Source organism: Cheilinus undulatus, linkage group 20 (genome assembly GCF_018320785.1).
Source record: "Cheilinus undulatus linkage group 20, ASM1832078v1, whole genome shotgun sequence".
NCBI lineage: Eukaryota > Metazoa > Chordata > Actinopteri > Labriformes > Labridae > Cheilinus > Cheilinus undulatus.
This window is the reverse complement of record NC_054884.1, coordinates 29498979-29518101: the sequence shown is the minus strand read 5'-3', so window position 1 is coordinate 29518101 and position 19123 is coordinate 29498979. Positions and strand designations below refer to the sequence as shown.

The 19123-nt window shown below is 38.4% G+C and overlaps 1 protein-coding gene across 1 annotated transcript; it reads left to right on the top strand.

The window, feature by feature from the left end:
- The first annotated feature begins 524 nt into the window (after nt 1-524).
- LOC121528175 (guanine nucleotide-binding protein subunit alpha-13-like) lies at nt 525-18394 on the top strand. The gene is made up of 5 exons (XM_041815446.1): nt 525-849; nt 3421-3647; nt 9596-9646; nt 11870-12070; nt 15563-18394. Exons 1-5 carry the CDS (start codon nt 567-569, stop codon nt 15932-15934), a joined length of 1134 nt encoding a protein of 377 aa, XP_041671380.1. The 5' UTR covers nt 525-566; the 3' UTR covers nt 15935-18394.
- Nucleotides 18395-19123: the final 729 nt, after the last annotated feature.

Here is a 19123-nt window from a genome sequence, read left to right as displayed (position 1 = left end):
AGCTCATATTTCAAACTCCACTTGAACGCAACATAGCCAGAGGAACAGGGATTCTGCCAATCAGAGCGCTGCTTTTTTCTACCAGGCAAACCGTATTACGCAAATAACGAACTAAGCCAGTAGAGGGTGACAGAGTAGCGCCAGTATGGTGTTGTATTATGAGTATTTGACTCTAAATTATTATATTCTTGATTATATTGCCGGTTTGAAGGGCCAAGTGACTAAATTCATTCGCACATGTTTGTAAAACCGCGCGTTGTAGTTTAGTCGTAATGTAATAGCGACGTTAGGACCGTTACAACTGATATTCCTACCTTAACCGCCATATAACTGCTATAAACCGTGTGTGGTTAAGTGTCTTTTGGGCGAGACAAACGTAGAAAAAGTCCTAAATGTCATTCAGTGTTTTAGTGAGTTAATAAGCCAGACACAGCTCTGGTAAAGTCACTAAAGATTGATGGTAAACAGTCATCAGCACTACTTCCTGAGTTTAGGGAAGGGGCTTGGTCGTGTGCCTGCGCCCCGCGAACGCGCATCAAATTAGCATCGATGAAGTTTGTGCGAACATGGCGGATTTCCTGCCGACCAGGTCCGTGTTAAAAGTTTGTCTACCCGTCTGCTTGCTAAATAGCGGCGAGGTCGAACAGCTTCGGAAATCAAAGGAGATCGACAGATGTCTCTCCCGGGAGAAAACGTATGTGAAACGGCTGGTGAAGATCCTGCTGCTCGGCGCTGGCGAGAGCGGCAAGTCGACTTTCCTCAAACAAATGCGGATCATCCACGGTCAGGACTTCGACCAGCAAGCCCGAGAGGAGTTCAGAGCCACAATTTACAGCAATGTTATCAAAGGTAACCTCGCTGTTGACTTCAAGGCCTGTAGGAGATAACGTGTGTTGTTTTTCTGCCTCAGAAAGGCGCTTAAATGGAAGGGAAAGTTTCCACATCTGTTAGGCAGCACAGGGCTGGGTGAGAGGACATACATAAACAGACTACATCTGCTGTCGGCACACCCATATCAGCCGTGTTTCTACTTAATTCTCCCTTTTTAAAGACTTTATAACCGTAAAGAAATAATGTGTGAAATATTTTCAATGTGAATGATAACCAGTGGATACAAGCCAGCACTTTGAAATAGCCACAGGCAAATTTGTTGCTCAATAACTAAGCTAGGGATGTAAGCTAGCTAATGGAGGGTGAACCCACCAGTTCATTATGTTGTAAGGTGTTCCTGTTTGACCACTCTTTGTATGTTCAGGGAGTACAGTAATTACGGGGATTTCTGACAATAAAATACTATTATGTGGGAAAAACTATATATATATATATATATAGAACCCAGTAAAGCTCGTAAAATATCATATAAAGGATATCAAAGCTACCCTAGTGCGTTTATTGCAAGGTCAGGTGTTCCTATAAATGTTACAGCCATTTGTATTGGCTTATTAGTTCCGTTAAAACTGCCTAAGTCTTTGAATATTGTATCAATATTAAATGTATCATGTTTTGATAATTCTAAATGTAAAAAAAAGAAAATATTTCCAAATTCAATGTCTGTATATGATTGGAATTTAAGTCTTAAAGCTCCTGTGAGGAGTTTAGAGTGGTTTATGAAACAAGTCAAAACTAATTTTCATACCTCTTTATAACCTACAAAAGCAAACCAGGTCATCTGGAAGAAGATTGACTATGTTAATATTGTAATTTTTAAGGCTTCTAACCACTGCAGTGGATTAGGTATCAGATGAGCACACAGGAGAGCTGCCTCTTCTTCATTTACATGAAAAACACTTAGGATGGGTGATTTGAGAGTTGAAAGAAAGCTGTTTTTTGAGGAGAAAGTGCCACTATGTGTACATGCACTTAGAAAAAGTTGATTTATTGTGTTTTTCAGACTGAAAAAAATGTAGTTTGTCGAAATGCTCTACACTAGGCTAACCCACCTTGGTTGTATGGCTTGGGATTGATTTACTTATGTGTTTGTACTCCTCAATCTGACCCAAACTGCGTGGGGGTTCAGTAATGCTCAACTTTGTTGACACCAGGTTTTTACCCAGAAGTCAATCAGTGCAGATGCTTAGCTTAAGACCTGTCATCCACCCCAGCAGATTACTTTATGCCGAAGGTATAGCATTCATCGCATTTGTTCCAGAAGTAAAGCTAAGAGTTCCTATGATTTATACATTGCTGTAAAGTTTTCACTGTTGGAAATCCAGTTTGCTGCCCATGAAGTTGTTAGCAAAGTCAACTGGAAGAAGGTCCAGTAGTAAACAGATGAAAGGTTCATGCAAAGTGGAGTTGGACATACTTCTGTCAGTAAACAGTTCTTCCTAGATCAGCCGATCTCAAACTTAAGAGTGCCATGGCCCAATTTGAACCCTGAAAATCTTCTTGGGGACCACCAAAACCCTCCTACAGCCATAACAGAAGACCCAAACCATTTGCCTACATATTTTTATTTCAGAATTTCAATGCCAAAGATTAACTTCCAGAGACACTAATTTTAATAGGCAAATATTTGTAGCGTCACAAAGTTGTTGAGCCATGACCATGCACCTGCAAGGTCACAAATATTTTCTTATCAGATATAGGTCTTTTTAAGGGTACTTTGTGACTCCGCAGAGTTTTTTTTGGTAGCGTTACATTTTATGACGGCACTTATAGAGTCTAATGATTCAGAACCAAGCAGCATAGTTGTTGAATGTTAAATTGTCACCAACTAACACAACGCCAGATTAACTGTGACCCTTATTTTTAAAAATTTAGCTTATGGCTTTAATAACTTCACATGGCACGCCTGTGGTATCTCCGGGGCCCACCAGGGGGCCATAGACCACACTTTGGGAACTACTGTCCTAGATGCTTGTGTACTTGGACGAGTGTAGCCTGACCAAATTTCTCACCATAACCAGTATTTCCCACGTATAGACAATATTTGGGTTGGCCATCCAGGTATGTTTTTTTAGCCACCCAAGTTTTTTTTCTGACCAATTTCTGAAAATTTGTATGTAATCCTCACATGCAAGACAAACTCCTACTTGCACAACCCTCCTGTAAATGCACTGATTGATGTGTCTAATCTCATGTTAAAAATTAAGCATAGTTTCAGAACCTTTTATTAACGTCTTGAATCAAAGACATACATTGCAGCAGCTATACTAATGCAGCAGCTTTATACACATAATGTAATATCTATTTTTTCCCTTAATTTCAGTTTAAAAATGGCACAGATTACTGCGCACATGAAGTGATTGCAAAAAAATCTGTCAGTTTTACATTTTTGTCAGAAGAATAATTACATTTTTTTTGGTGTTATTTTAGTCAGCAGTAGGTTCACATGCACTTCTCTAGTCTCTCTTCCACTTTAGGTTTCATCTCTGACCTCTCTCTCACTCTGATTTTTTCCTCACTTCCTCTCTTTAGGTATACGAGTGTTGGTGGACGCCCGGGAGAAGCTGCACATCCCGTGGGGTGACCAGGACAACCAGCCGCACGGGGATAACCTGATGGCATTCGACACAAGGTCGGCTAAGATGGCGAGTGGGCAGCTGGAGACGTCCGTCTTTTTGCGGTATCTACCGGCCATCAAAGCTCTTTGGGCAGATTCGGGTATACAGAATGCCTATGACCGTCGCAGAGAGTTTCAGCTGGTAGGTGGACTACGGACACATGCTGAAAAATGGTTTTACTGAAGAGTAAGGTCACTTAGTTTTTTTGCACTACCTCACAGTAAAACAAACCTCTCTTCTCTTGAAGATTAATCTCTTCTAGATCACCAAACTCCAGTAAAATACTTGGTGGATTTCTGGCTGCTTTTTTTTTAGTGTTAGAGAATAAAACTGAGGGCAAACTGCACTGAAAATAGAAAGTGAAACTTATGAATTCGTCCTCCCTTTCCTCTCCCTGTATGTCTTGCTCTGGCTCTCTTTCAAGCAGTCAGACATGTGATTGAGTCAGCTTCCTGTTTATACCTCTCCCGCTCCTTATGTCTTGGCTGTCAGCACGCACGTTTTAACACACTGACGTTTACCCCAGAAAAACAGCTGTGGCATTAACATGGCCTTTCTGGGACTTTTCTATGCTCTAACTTTAATTGGTTTTACTTTCACAACCTGCTGAGATTTTAATATTTGGCCTAACTCGAGTCTGTTTTATCCATGTGAGGTGACAGGTCATGTTGTGAAATGTATTTGTAATTTAGCAGTTAAATGACCCCCACTGAGCAGAAAGTCGTGGACACACTTCTCCAAGTCGCTCTCAGTTATGAGACAGAAGTTTTTCTTGAGAGTTGCATAAGGCCGAACTGTTCTCAATGGCGTTTTGTTAGCCTCTAACACACTTGCTGGTGTGAGCAGGTTATGCAGACAGAAAGGGGAATAAAGGGTGATCAGAGCTGGAATGTTGATCTGTAGTTAAACAGCTTTATGCTTACAAACAGAGCCCTGGCTCTCCCACTCAGCGTTGTTGGTGCACAAACACTCACACCTCGAGTTACACAAGTACAGGACACATGGATATATTCTGTAAGCAATTACAGCAGCAAATAACCATTATTTTAATTCAGTTTTCCATAATAACACTTCAGTATAGGGTGTAAACACTATATCTCAACATATCTGATTTGGTTGACAGATTGATGTCTTTATGTTGGACATTTTAAATAAAAACCAAAAGATATGTTATTTAACAAAAAAAAAACAGCATTTGATATATGGAAAATAAACCCTAACAACAATATTGACCACTGTTTTCTTCCCAAAATAAAACACATGCACAAGAAGGAAGGACAAAGTATTCTCAAATTTATATTACCTGTCTCTGTTTTTTTTTTTTTTTTAAACTATGGCACAAAAAGGCTTTTTTTGTAGGAAAAAAGCATAAACTTAAAAAAATCACATCTAAATTCAACATAGACTGTCTCAAATTCTTCTCTATACAGCTCCTTTTTATACAAATACAAATATTCATTACTGCAAGAAAAGGCGTGAAAACAGCAGGTCTTCTCTTCCTGAATAAGAAATTTCAGGGATTTTAATGCCTAACAATTCTGATTAGTAAATACTGTTGGTGATTTCTGCAATACGGTTGCATTTTAACTTGTATATCAAAGGTTCAATGTCATACAAAACGGTAGAAACTCTTTGGGAAATAATAAGATACTTGGTGGAATCACAGTCCTCTGTGATATGATTTACAGATCATTATGAGATATTACGATGTATTTATTACCAGCTTGGTTTGTATTAAATCACAGAAACTAGAAGGCGCATCAGTGTAGCTTCTTCTACTATCAGTGATAAGATAAACTGCTGAGCTTTGCTCAATAAATCTGTCAGCAAAGATTTTACTGATAATCTCTTAGCACTGAAAAAACATTTTACTATCTAGCTGAAAACTACAGATGTTATAAAGCAGCTGAGTATTCATTTGCTCTTTTTTTTCAGTTTTATGTGATCTAATGTTAATGAGTGTATGTAGAGGGGAAAAGAGGCAAGTAGAAAACCTAGCAAGGCAAGATAGTAAATCGTTTGAAATTTTTAAGATAGTTGATTAAGCAAACGTGCAGCCTTAATTCTTTGTTTCAAATATGCATTTTAAGCTAAATTACATCTTTACATTAAGCTTTTTCATGAAACTGACACACAACTACACAAACATACAGATCAGATTCTTGTACACTGCAAACATTTGTAGATTTATCATTCATGCTAAAATTGGGAAATGACTAAAAAGCAGAACAATGAGTCATTTATTGAAAATGCAAACTTTTCATGTTTCTAGGGTCCCAAAAATTGTAACATTTTTTACTTTCAATTAAATTGAAATTTTACATGTTTTCAAATACTTGTCGAAGGATTAATAGTAGGACTTTTTCAAAAAATCTACCATTCAGATTGATTCTCATGTTATAATTATGCTCTCAATTCAGATAATCCAGAGATTGGCCTTTATTTATAGGCCTGCTTCAATTCCTGATGGCTCCTCAGCCTTAGTTCGAAACTTGGCCTGCACTTGCCTCTGAAAGCCTTTAGCCTCAGATTCAAGGATCGAATCTTACACGAAGTCATTTTATTTTAGATATTTGTTGTATGTTATCAACACTAGCTTGATATGCATATGTAAAATGTTCCACATGGTTGTAAAATAGAATGTGATTTCTACTAGGTCTGGGTCATTTTAATGCAGACCTTGATATTTTTAATAATGTGCCTGGTTGGAACATTCTTTGTACTATTTTCAACGTTTGTTCTCTGTGAATCTCTTTAATGTCATAGTAAAATAACGTTACAACTACAATATCCCTACATGAATCGTAAATTGAACCAAATTGTGAATCAAATCGAAATAGGAACGTGTGAAACATAATTAAATCAATTAAGGCAATCAGTGGCAATACCCAGCCCTAATTAATAGAAAAATAACAGATTGATAATTTGATAACAAGAACTAATAGTGGATGGTAAACTGTTTAATTTCTGCCATTGTATGGATTTTTGCAACACCACCATTACCACTTTAAATGCTCGTGTTGTGTTGTGTTGTGTTGTGTTGTGCTGTGTTGTTGTGCACACATGAGACTTAAATGATACTGCTATAAGCATAATGTGACATACAACAGTTCAGTCTGAGTCCTGTAATCATGTGTTGCGCCAACACTGAAAAGCAGCCAAATAACAAGCCAGACATCCCCCATTTGTATCCGAATGATTAATGTGAAGTACTGTAACAAGATTAAAGGTTTGTTCTCTCTCCCCCTGAAGTTTGATGTCAGTAATAATAGAAACATGAAGCAAGTGTCCGCTTCGCATGGCATCTTCGTCAGCCTGTCTGGGGCTTCAATATGTTCAATATGAGCTGAGTTCAAGACAGTTTGTCTTTAGCCCAGCACTGCAGCAACTCGTATTACAATGACTTTAACAATCACTCAAGGTGTGTTTAAACTGATGATTTGCTTGTTTTAAATCCATGATGATTCAAAGAAGCGGGCTATGGTGAGGTCAGAGAAGCAGCTGTAGACTTTGTAACGAGTGAACTCATTTGCACCACTGCTGAAGCTGAGTTAAATTAATGATAAATATGGTAATACCAGCAAATCCGTTGCAATAAGTCTGTGGTTGTTGTTTTCTTTGAAGTCTTTTATCATGAAAGCCAACATCAGGAAATTTGTTTTTTTCAGTGGCAGCTTTACAGAGCTCAGCAAAGAGGAACGAAACTTAAAACTTCTTGTTCAGTTATGAAGAAGTGAACACAAAGACTTAAAAAATCATTTTTCTGTGAGCTTATGCTTAGACATGACTTTGCAAACTTGACTTTGACTAGTATGCCATCATAGGTTTGTTTTAGGGAAAGAATGGGGGGACTGTAACACCGGAATTAAATGTAAATGCATGGTATTGTTTAATTTTGTAATACTGTAGTATAATACTGTTACCACAAAGGGGCAAAAAAAAGAAGTAAAATGAAATATTTTTTTGTAAAAACCAAGGACCGGTATTCAAAGACAGACAGTCAGGCAGGAAGAAAGATTTGATAAAAGGAGGAGTTGATCTACTGAATCTAAGTTTCCCATGCTCTTGTTGACTCTTGTTAGTGTGTTCAGTCACACCTAGCAGACACAAGCCAAAGGATCATTTATGTTCCCTTTTCTGATATTAATAGATCAGTAAACCATAAGGTCATCTCTCCCAGTACACTCCAACATGACCTTTAGGTTGGGGTGGATTATTAGTACTACATACACCACAGGGCACGGTCTCACACACATCTCCATATCTTTTTTTGCTGAAAGCAGAGATCTTGATTAAGAAAACCTTTACAAAAAAAGGAAATAGTTTTTTGTAAACTATTCTCTAAAAAAAAAAACTCATTTGATTTTTGCATGATGTGTATATCATATCATATCCCTGTTGCAGTCATCTGCTATATTGACACACATTTCAGGTTAAAGAAATATCACACCTTGATTTGAAAATTACACTAGGACATATTGTGTTTTCTAAATTCCCAATAATATCGTGCATCACTGGTCTTTTGTTTTGGGTCTCAGGAAGGGAAAACTGCACTGTGAAAGATCCTGGAAGCTGATGTGGAAATCTGCAGCTTTAATCAAGAATGAGCTGATAGGCTTACATGTTTATCATGCTAGGTTACAGCTAGTACTCCTAGCTGACATAATGGCTGACAAGTTCATGAAGCCATTCCTGATGGTTATTTCAGTCTCAGTTGTTATTGGGGTTTGGTAGCTGAAGTGTTTAGAGAAAGAGACACCATATTTTTACTCCTCACATTTTCTGAATCTCTTTGGGGCCTGAATCAGTAGATTTGGGGGGGCCTGATGTAGCTCTTGGGCCACCAGTTGATGATCACTGATGTGTTCTAAAGTAGAATATATGCTAGAAATGTGGAAGTGGATTGCACAGGTGTTCATACGTTTCTATCTGATTATTGTATTACCCATTGTGTTTTGAAGGTGTCCTGTAAGTATTTGCATCAAAAATCAAGAGCACATTCAGACTTTTTTATCAATGTAGTAACAGATGATCCCCAAATGATAAATCACTTTGACTGACATGCTGCCATTATGTAATGTTATGTTTCAGTTTTGCTTTTACATCCTGCTCATTAACTGCAGGCATTGTCATACTTAGAGAATTTCCCTTCTCTCCTCTTCTGCTTTTCACTATCGCTCTAATTTTTCTGTATTTCATAACTGTCCCTCTCAGATCTGAGCTTCTTTACTAAAACAGAGTTAAAATAAGTGTCACAGACAGGTAGTTCCTCTGTCTTTGGCTGTAGTAAAGCGCCGCGCCATTCTACCCCTCCCTTCTGTAATCTTAGCCATACACACACTTCCAACATGCACACAAACACAGGTTTTTCAGGTCAGGTTAGTTTGTTAAAAGATCAAAAGGTGAGTACAGGAGCCTACAGGAGTAGCATGGTGTTAACTTTGACAATACAGCCTACACGATAACTACTACTGGCAAATTTGAATTTTATTGTAAGGGTGTGGCTTTACTGTGTCGTTAATGCAAAGTACATGCAAACAATCCCCATAAAGGTGCAGTGTGGTACAAGAAGAACAGTGGTTTCAGAAATCATCGTACTGAAATCTCGCTCTGGTTTTTGCAGTCAACTTTCAGTTTATGTAGAATACAGGACACTCACACAGATGAAGGAATGCTTCTCACTTCTTGCAGCCTCATGTCTGGGCTTGCACTAAAAGCACATGAACAGCAACTGAGAGGTGTAGAAAAAAACTCTGCAATACACGCAGATGCAGTCACACTTCAGTATACATCAAAGACAGAAGCACGTGTCTCCTGCCGTAACCAATAGTTCGCATCCTGCTTCAGCCACTCAGAGCAGACACGCAAACACTTTTTGGAAGAGAAAACAAACAGATTACAATTGTTAACCTAGAGACAGATTTTGTCCTGCAGGCCTCAGCAACAGCGGCAACAAATGTTTTCAACTAAAAGCAATGAATCTTAACAGTTGAATATGTACTGCTTGTAAATGTTGCTGTGAATGAATAAATGAGTGGATGGTATAAATGTGCAGAATTAACCGAAATTCCTCCTCTGTCCTGTCGCAGGGTGAGTCAGTGAAGTATTTCTTGGATAATCTGGATAAGCTCGGCGAGCTGGTAAGTTGTTTCTGCCTGCACCGATTGTTATTAACAGATATGTACATGCTATAGTTAATGCTGCAACATGTCCAGACAAAAGAGGTTAACAGAAAAGTTAGTACAGTCATTGTTTACTAAAGATTAAGCAACTGTTTTGGTGAAGACATTTCTGTTAGAGCTGGATACACACTCATGGATTTTTAAATCTTATTCAGTTTTAAAAAGGATGAAAGAACAGACAAAAGGAAAGTCTGGACTAATTTTTATCAGTATGATCCTCTGAACACGCGCACTAGATCAGGGGTGTCAAAGTCAGTTTCAACCTTGGCCACATAAGTATTAATTGTGTCTTTAAAAAGATGTTTGCTACTGTAAGCCTATAAAAATCAACAGCCAATATGATTGATTGTCAACAGTTTGAGTAATATAGGAGTTTATATTAATGAAAAGCAGAAGTCTTCGAAAAATAATGGAAAAACTTATTGAAAATGCTTGTATTTATGTATGGAAATGCAAAAAACAATGTATGTGGGCAGACCCACTCACATTTAGCTGTTGTGATGATATACATCCTAGGCGTTTTTAAATTATGAAACTCATCATTATCCCCTTAGATCTTTTAGAAAGTTTTAAAAGTAATTTTTATCACCACAAACACAATATTAAGGACTATTGATTACATTAAGAATGGTCTAAATAAAGTTGACAAGGGCAGAACTATGGCACAACACAGAGATTATGGAGGAAAAGTGATAGTACTGTTATTTGACAGCAACAAAGGTTAGTATGTCATTGATAAACCACATGTCCCACAATGCATGCACAATGCATCAACAATGGATTGTAGGGCATTTAGTTAAAGTTCACTCAGTGGTGTTGAATTGCCTTATAAGAATATCATGTTCTTTGGGAGCTCTTACATGCCACGTAAAATGATGTGCCGGGCCATTTTTGGCCCCTGCACATTTAGTCTGACATTTGTCCATGAGATGAACTGGCCTGCTGTTTGTAGTAACAACTTTACGGTGGTCATTTCAGAGACACAACATCTCACAAAAACATGCTTGATTAGAGAGTCATTCCTGCTGTTGTCCTGATGATTTAAAAAACTGTCTTACAGTTTACAAAGCAATAAATACCACAAGGACGAGAATTCTGCTCATGGTTCTGCTCTCAGTGTTAGAGTGGCTGCAGTCGTACAACCAAAATATCAAACATGCCAGAAATCCCTCCGGCCAGTCCGGAGCAGCGGGTTGGGCTGTAGTCGGGTCATGGCTAGCCATTGTATCCCTCTGTACACAGCACAACAAACAACGCACGATCTGACTAAAAGTCTCAAAATTCAAAACTGGCATCGGATGAAATTTGCTCAGTGCATGCCAGGTTTAAGTCACTGCAGTCACAGTTAAGTAAAATAAGTCCACTGCTCCTTTATGTCTTATTTCACTTTTGAGTTCCTTTTCTTTTTTTAACCATTTTAAATGCAAAATAAGGGAATTTAAAAATAACACAAAAAAGGGAGATTAATCATGATTGATTACAGAAATACTAAGATTAATTGGGATTTGAAATTTTAACCAGTGAAAGACCCACTGGTTTCATTTCTGAATTCTCATATTCATTGGTTCATTCTGTCAGTATCAGGCATTATTATCGTTATCTTGGATAAAAAACCACATTATTTTATGTAAATACGAATTACACACAACATAAAACCTACTTTTTTAAAATCAAATATGAAATGCTTATAGATAGATGATGGGCTGCATTACTCCACAGTAAGTGACAATTATGTCGGGTAATTTAAAAAGACTTTATTATAAATATTACAGGGTATAGATGAGAGGATATTTATGTGTGTGAGTCCAGTATTATGCTGAGGATAAAGCAAAACAAGCAAGTATTTTTCTAACCATAAAAGGGAACTATCTGAATCATTTTGTTCATGATTAATAAAACTCTGAATATGGAAATATTTTAAATAACTTTTCATTGTAATGTAAATGTTGAAGATGATTTCCCCCAAAGCTCATCTGTCACTTGCACAAAGTTTGGTAACTTGGTGCATTATTATTTCCTCAACCCCAAAGCCGACATGAAAGAAACATTGCCCTAAATTTGACAAACAAACAAAGAAAGCAACCATAATGCTTATATAAATTTTCCCCATGTTCTAACTGTATTCTCCATGCTTCTTCCATAAATATCAATATTGATTCTTTGTGTGTCTCTCTCTGGCAGGATTATCTCCCTAGTCAGCAGGACATCCTGCTTGCCCGTAAACCTACAAAGGGCATCCATGAGTATGACTTCGAGATCAAGAATGTTCCCTTTAAGATGGTCGACGTGGGAGGGCAGCGGTCGGAGCGAAGGCGCTGGTTCGAGTGTTTTGACTCGGTCACCTCCATCCTCTTCCTCGTCTCCTCCTCTGAATACGACCAGGTGAGAAACCGACGAGCAAGAGTACACAAACAACATGAGAGCCTACAGTATGTGTGCCATTCATGATGGTATTTTAAAGTACTTAAAAAAACAAACAAATACATTTCCCCTCTAAACAACTTAACTTATTCTTATTTCTCTCCGAAAACTAAATTAACATACCTTGCAGATACATTTGAAGACATCATGATGAATTCTTATTTACCAAAACCTGATGTTTTTTTCCCACCTGCCCTTAAACACACTATAATGTGGTATAATGTTTCACTGACTAAAACTGTGGCTAAAAACCATGGATTGGACGATATTATCAGTAAGACATCGGTATTGGCAGGTATTAAAATTTCAATATTTACCACAAATATTTTGGCCATAAAATTTTCCTCTGTCAGCTGTAAATATTGACAGTAACAAATAAGTTAGTGGATTTTTTTGCTGTATCAACAGACCTATGTCAGCTGAGGTCTGTTACTTTAACTATCATCATTCCTTACACTTAAAAGTCTGTTTAAGGACTGAAATTTGTTGATTTGTCAAAACACAACATATCTGTATCTCTTCTGCCTCTAAGCTGTAGAAATCAGGTTTCCCTAATTTGCCAGGGTGCACAGAGCACACTACCATGGTGTGGTACCAGATTCAGACACGAGAATTTATTTTTGGACTAACAGTAAATGCTAAAATAAAAGGACTTTTTATTGCCTATTTTTATCAACTTTTTTAAGGCCTAAAATATTTTTCCATTGATTAAAACCAACTGTGTGACTTGCACTAAAAGGCATGTAATCTAAAGGTTAAGACTAAAACTAAAAATAGCTGTCAAAATTATCACTGCGCCATCTCCAGCCCTCATTGCTGTGTCTTTGTATGTAATGTAGTTTGTGGAGTTGTTGTGGTTTATCTTAAAGCATGCACTAAAAATAAATCTGTCACTTCATACAGTTGAAGATGTGTGCTGCAATTAGCGATATCTCAGACCTTCTAACATAAAAACACAGAGCCCTCAGTCTGAATCAGTATTGTATTTGTTATCTATGCTATGATAGAGAGATGGTTAATCCCCAGGTTTATATTTTATTTTTGAGGTCATGGTTTTGGTCTGAGAAATAGAGCGTCACAAAGTAAAGCACATTTTTGTTATACTTTGAAATAGATATGAATTGTGTCTTTTTACTCTATGGACTTTTCTTTGGAGATTTTTTGAGAAATGTATGTAAAATTCCAATTAATAGCCTGAGCTTTCATTTACTACAGTCCATTAAATGACACTGTGTTAATCTGGAGCAGGCTTTAGTATGATTCACATTATATTTAGACTTTTATGACGTTTCACCCCCACTATGAATGCCACAGAGGCGTAATGGGGAGACAGAGGAATCCCCCCTCTGTGCTGGCTTCAGAGGAAGTAGCAGAGGTGTTGCATGGTTGAGAACAGGATCAGCAGAATCAGTGAGGGAGTGCAGTGCTGTGTGTGTGTGCTTAATTTTGTGTCTACGTAGAGCTCCTGCTGTGTTGTTCTCTCGCTTTCCCTCAATGCCTTAACACAACATAAATTAACAAACAGGGACGACTGATGTCATGCCATCTCAGAATTACTATGAACATCTTGAGTCATAATTACAGCAGAGCTTCGTTAAAGTGCTGTCACAGAAATGCTCAGTGAAAGCACCTACTTCCCATCTTATTCTCACTTTTTGTATATCTTGCTTCTTTTCTTCCTTATTTCTGATCTGGTAACTGTTTGACACTAAATTCACAGGGGCCTCTAACTGAGATCCCAGTTTGTCAAAACATGCAGCAACGCCGAGCTAGTGAAAGTTGATAAGGACATGCGTCTCCTTTATTATGAGACAGAATCCTTGCTGGGGAAGGAAAAAAACAGGACGGACCAGCATGTAAATTGTACTTTTTTGTGACGGTCTGGCCTCTTGCTGGTTTAGCTGGTGACACGACATAGTTTAGCTGCAAAGCTTGCAGAGTTAAGCAAAAGACGGTGGTCTGCTAGCTTCATTAGCAATACACTGCTGAGATCACGGGGAGTACTAAATCCTTAAAAAGATGCTGTATGCTGTACCAAATGGCTAGTAAGATTAGAATAAGAATGTCTTTGCAAGCAGAAAACTTTGAAAGGGAGCATGATCACATTTCCCTGAATATTTAGTGGACTGACCACTTAATCAGGTTTTTTGTCAACTTTAATTAAAGAGTGTTTTTTTTTGACAAGCCAGCAGTCCACTGGTTTTACTTACTGAAAGAGTAACTAAACCCAAGAGTTTCATCTGAGGTGCATCTGCCTTGGAATTAAAAAAAAAATGCCTTTAGAACGTCATGGACAGCCCTAGGTGGGAGGGGATAAGACGTGCTTTGACACCCTTTTCTTACTTTCCCCATCAGCCAACAAATTACTCAGTCCTTACTGCTTTTTAGATTTTATTTTTAGTCACAATGTCATAACCATTCAAGGTAGAGTTACACGAACTACCAGAGTGTGAAATGTAAATTAAAATTATAGTCATTTGGTGAGATGAATGCTGAAATCAAAGAAATGTTTTTAAAAAGTCCTTAAAATGTTAGTCTGCATACAACTGTTCTTGAATGTGCATGACTGTGTTCAACTATACTTCAACCACCTTCAGGCATGGTAGGAGTCCTTGGACTCAGGCACCTTTATTTTGGGAGTTGTGGGCTGAAAACATTGTTTATTTGGCATCTCAGGCAACAGCCCTACTTTAATCACAATCCTAGCTGTCTCTATTTGGTTGACCCCACCTTTAACTTCAAATCCTCCGTGTTCTGCCACTATTTAAAAGTTGTTTTTGGTTTGTTTTAAAAAAAAAAAAAGACATTTAGAATAGGCGAATGATCACATTTAGTCATGTAATGGACACAAGCTTGTATATTATTGACCTAGTTTTAAGGAAAACTTTGTTTATCTGCTTGCTTGAGAGAACATCACTAAATCACAATCATAGTGTCAAAGCAACGTCTCTGATTGATTAATCCCATGTTTGCACACAAAAATAATGCATTTTGGGCATGCAGATGGCAAATTTCAAAATGTTGATCTTATCTGATCAACAATACTACTTATTTGCCATATGAACTGTTTTTTTTAATCAGAAAAATGGTCTGAGGGTTAATTACTCTTTAACAAAATGCACATTAGGGAGAAAAGTGGTTAAGAAAACACTAGCCTGGCCTGTGTTTCTGTGGATCCCTGCAAAGCTGATGTTTGCAGCGCACAATGAATAGGGGCAAGTTTTTATCCATGTCAGGCTGCTGGCACTGGATGATGGTGGTGGCTGCACTTGTAGTCATGTCGGCACATGTCCATAACATGGCTTCTTTAATTGTGTTTGAGTGTGTAAGATGTAGAACACTTTTTGGATGGGGTTAAAGGTATTAAAAGTGCTTCCTATATACTGGATTTTCTGGTGAACCTTGTAGATCTTAGAGTAAATGTATGATTAATCCCTCTGTTGTCTTCATCAGGTGCTGATGGAGGACAGGCAGACCAACCGGCTGCGTGAATCACTAGACATCTTTGAGACCATTGTCAACAACCGTGTCTTCGTCAACGTCTCCATCATCCTCTTCCTCAACAAGACGGACCTGCTGGAGGAGAAGGTGAAGAACGTTGCAATCAAGGACTACTTTCCCGAATACTCCGGGCCAGAGCACAGCCTGCCCGACATCCAGGCGTTCATGGTGGAGTGCTTCCGGGCTAAGAGACGAGACGCCACCCAGAAGCCCCTGTACCACCACTTCACCACAGCCATCAACACGGAGAACATCCGACTGGTGTTCCGGGACGTCAAGGACACCATCCTGCACGACAACCTCAAACAGCTCATGCTCCAATGACCCCTGTCCACCTGTGAACGTAGAGGACCTAAACGGGGACAAACCACCCCCTTGCTCCTGACAAGGACTTGGGAGAGACCAGCCTCAGAAGAATCCGATAGACGTCAGCATTCTTCTCCAGCCGTTTTTATATTTGTTTTTACTCTCCTCTTTGAAGAGTTGGCCTTCTTGTTAGTCCAGGGTTTGGTAGGGGGACGAGTCAGTAGGACAGGCTGTCTGCTGTTAAAAAACAAGACGAGAAGCAGTTTGGAAGTTAAATAACATCTGATCTCTGCTGTCTCGGCTTAAGACTCTCCTCCAGCCTGAGCGCTGAGACCCACCGAGGCATTTCGACTTCACAAGGTGCCGGTGCTGACATCAACATCAGTACCTGGCTGTGGAAACCAGCAGAACATTTTCAGACGGGGCATATGGTTTCTAAACCAGATCTACAACAAATAAAGGAATGCTGCAGTGAGGATTTTGTTTATGTTCTCAAACAACAGTCATATGGTCAAAATGGCCAAAAGATGCCAGTCTCTGTCCAAGCACTGAATTGATTTAGTCCAAAATCACTCCATTATTTCTGCACGCTGCAGTGCTGCTTTGTGAGCCTCTTTTAAAAGCCCCTGTACTTTGTAGAAGGGCTCTTCATCTTATTGATTATCCAGAGACTGCACTAGTGTGTTTTTCTTTCCTACTGCACACAGTTTCTCCTTTTTGCTGTTAAAGTCATCATTTTTCCTGGTTCAAGATCAGCAGGGAGAAAGTGTTGCACAGAAACTGTATATCTGGGACTATGAGCAGGTTATGATGCTGATCCTGCTCATAAAAGATTTGGTGCGGAGATCAGCTCCAGCACTGGCACCTTGTCTGTGGTTAAAAATGCTAGAAATAAGCGTCAGACTGAACCCACAATGCCTTTCCATATAATGTCTTAAGGAGACCTAATCACTGTTTCTATCCTACGTTTGTGCCTGTGTCAATCTTGGCTGCCTTTAACCGTAAATTATGCAATTTGTCCTGTATATTATTTTTGTTTAGAGGAAATACTTAACCTTTGTTGGCACATTTAGGCAGGTGTGCTCACACGTGAACATGCAGTCCATTGTTTTCTCAGGGTTGAATCCAAAATGGCGTTGATGCTGATTTCATTGTTGGTGAAATAACTGAATAATCTGATCTTTCTCTGGGTGGCAGAGCGGTCAGACTCAGTCAGGCCTGAGTACAGTTAGCTGGGCGGTGTTTGGTACTGTATCCTCCTGGCTTTGACCCTCAACATGGACCCAGAATCCCCTTCTTTTCTCTTTATGGTGCATTTCCATATGTGATATTGGCTTAACTCAGCTCAACCGCTCTCGGTTTTGGTACCAGGTACTTGAGTGCATACTTTGTACCATCATAGCTAAGCAAAACTGCCATATTGTCAAAGACATTAGGATGATAGTGCTTCTGGTTCTTAATCTGTGGGTCTTTCTCACAGAAAGGAGACGAGTTTTGTTCCAGAGATGATTGCAAGAATCTAGACTCCGTACAGGAGAGTTTGGGAATTTCAACAGCTGTACAAAGCAAACAGAAGTCCCCATGTCAGACAACCCCTTATACTCCTAGTGGCAATACTCTGACTGTTTTGTGGTCGTCAGTGTCACATTTTAGTGTCCACTCAGCTGGCTTGGAACCTTCTATAGGTAATAACAAAAATAAAAAAGAACCAAATACAGTGCCCAACAAAAAAGTAGTGCATTTGAGATGAGTTGAACCAGCATCACATAAAGAAAAAGCACAGTTTGTTTTCATCTCTGATTAGATGCCTTGTAAAGGGACGCACCTCCCCTGTTTGCCTGAATAATGAATGTTTGTTAATATATGTACAGAGATTTTCTCTAGATTGTCTAAATATACTGTAACCCTCATTGTTTATGGTGACTTGTAACCTATCCTGTGAGAATATGCTTGTCAGCACTGAGTTATGGCTGCAGGTGTCTCTGAAAATGCATGTGCTGTTAGGAGGAGTTCCCTTAAAAAAAAAAAGAATTTCTTAGAAAAAGTAGACCAAAAAGCCACTGGAGTTGAATACTTTTGCGTATCCTGTCGGGGCTTCCAGGCACTGTTAAAATCTGCGTCTCTCTGCCAGATCAGCCCATGCTTTCTTGGAACTGTTCACATTGACGGTCTGTATGTTTTTTTCTCTAAAATAAAGTTCCTGTGAGCTTCACTTTGCTTCCAGCCCTGGCTTTGTACATACTGTAATCTGTTGTCATGTAAATAATATTCAGGTTTAACTCCATATATGTAAATGGTTGTAGAAACATCATTTTTCCCCCAAATTTTGAATGTGTTTTCAAATCAGTGCTTTTCCAATGAAGATGACTTTTTGATGTAGATGTGTTTTGTGTAATTTTTTCCATCACCTTGTTGAAATTCATTCCTGTGCCAAGTGTCATGCCACTCTAACCCTATCAATAAAATACACTTTTCTAATGAAAACAGACTTTATTCTTATTGTATCCTCATTCCCTCATAAACTCTATAAAACAACACTAAGCATGGTTACATTTCACTACCAAAAAAAACCACAGATTACTTATAAATAAAAGTCAAAACTGGCTAAAAAAAAAAAAAAATGGTATATCCTTATTTTTCATTCAAGGTACAACTATTGTTTCTTTTCTAAAGAAATATAAAAACCTTTGTGTAGTGTTGCGGTACGGAGATGTGTGTACCCACCTGACTCATATTTGGGGAACTCCTAAGCATTGTTCCTATAAGAATCAGCTGTCATTACTATCAGTGACAGGATCATATTCTGAGAAAAGATGAAAATACATTGTTGACATTGACTTTTCAAATAAATTTCTATTTCAAGTCATTTCAAAATCGTTTATTATTCAAAATATTTAATACTTGATTTAGTAAATCCGTGTACATACAGGTAAATTATCCCCTTTATTAATATCAAAGGCAAGGGTGGGATTTTTTAAACCAAAAGTACTCGAAAGTAAATTTTGCGGTTCTTTCGTCTTGGTTTGGATTTTTTGCGAAAACGGAAGTTTCCGAGAGTGAATCATCTCGATTACGTCAGTCGAAGCGCTACACCTCTTAAACGGTTTATGTTAGCACAAAAGGCATAGACTGCGTAATTAACTGTTTGTGTGTTTCACTCAGCCCCGTTATTTTCTATTTCTAAAGAATTAAGTAAAAAAACAAAAA

What these genes read in the sequence shown, in the direction of transcription:
- LOC121528175 (XM_041815446.1), top strand. Translation starts at nt 567, where the DNA reads ATGGCGGATTTCCTGCCGACCAGGTCCGTGTTAAAAGTTTGTCTACCC. An exon ending in GTCGCAGAGAGTTTCAGCTG is followed by an intron (nt 3,648 to 9,595) that starts GTAGGTGGACTA and finishes GTCCTGTCGCAG; the next exon opens with GGTGAGTCAGTGAAGTATTT. An exon ending in TGGATAAGCTCGGCGAGCTG is followed by an intron (nt 9,647 to 11,869) that starts GTAAGTTGTTTC and finishes TCTCTCTGGCAG; the next exon opens with GATTATCTCCCTAGTCAGCA.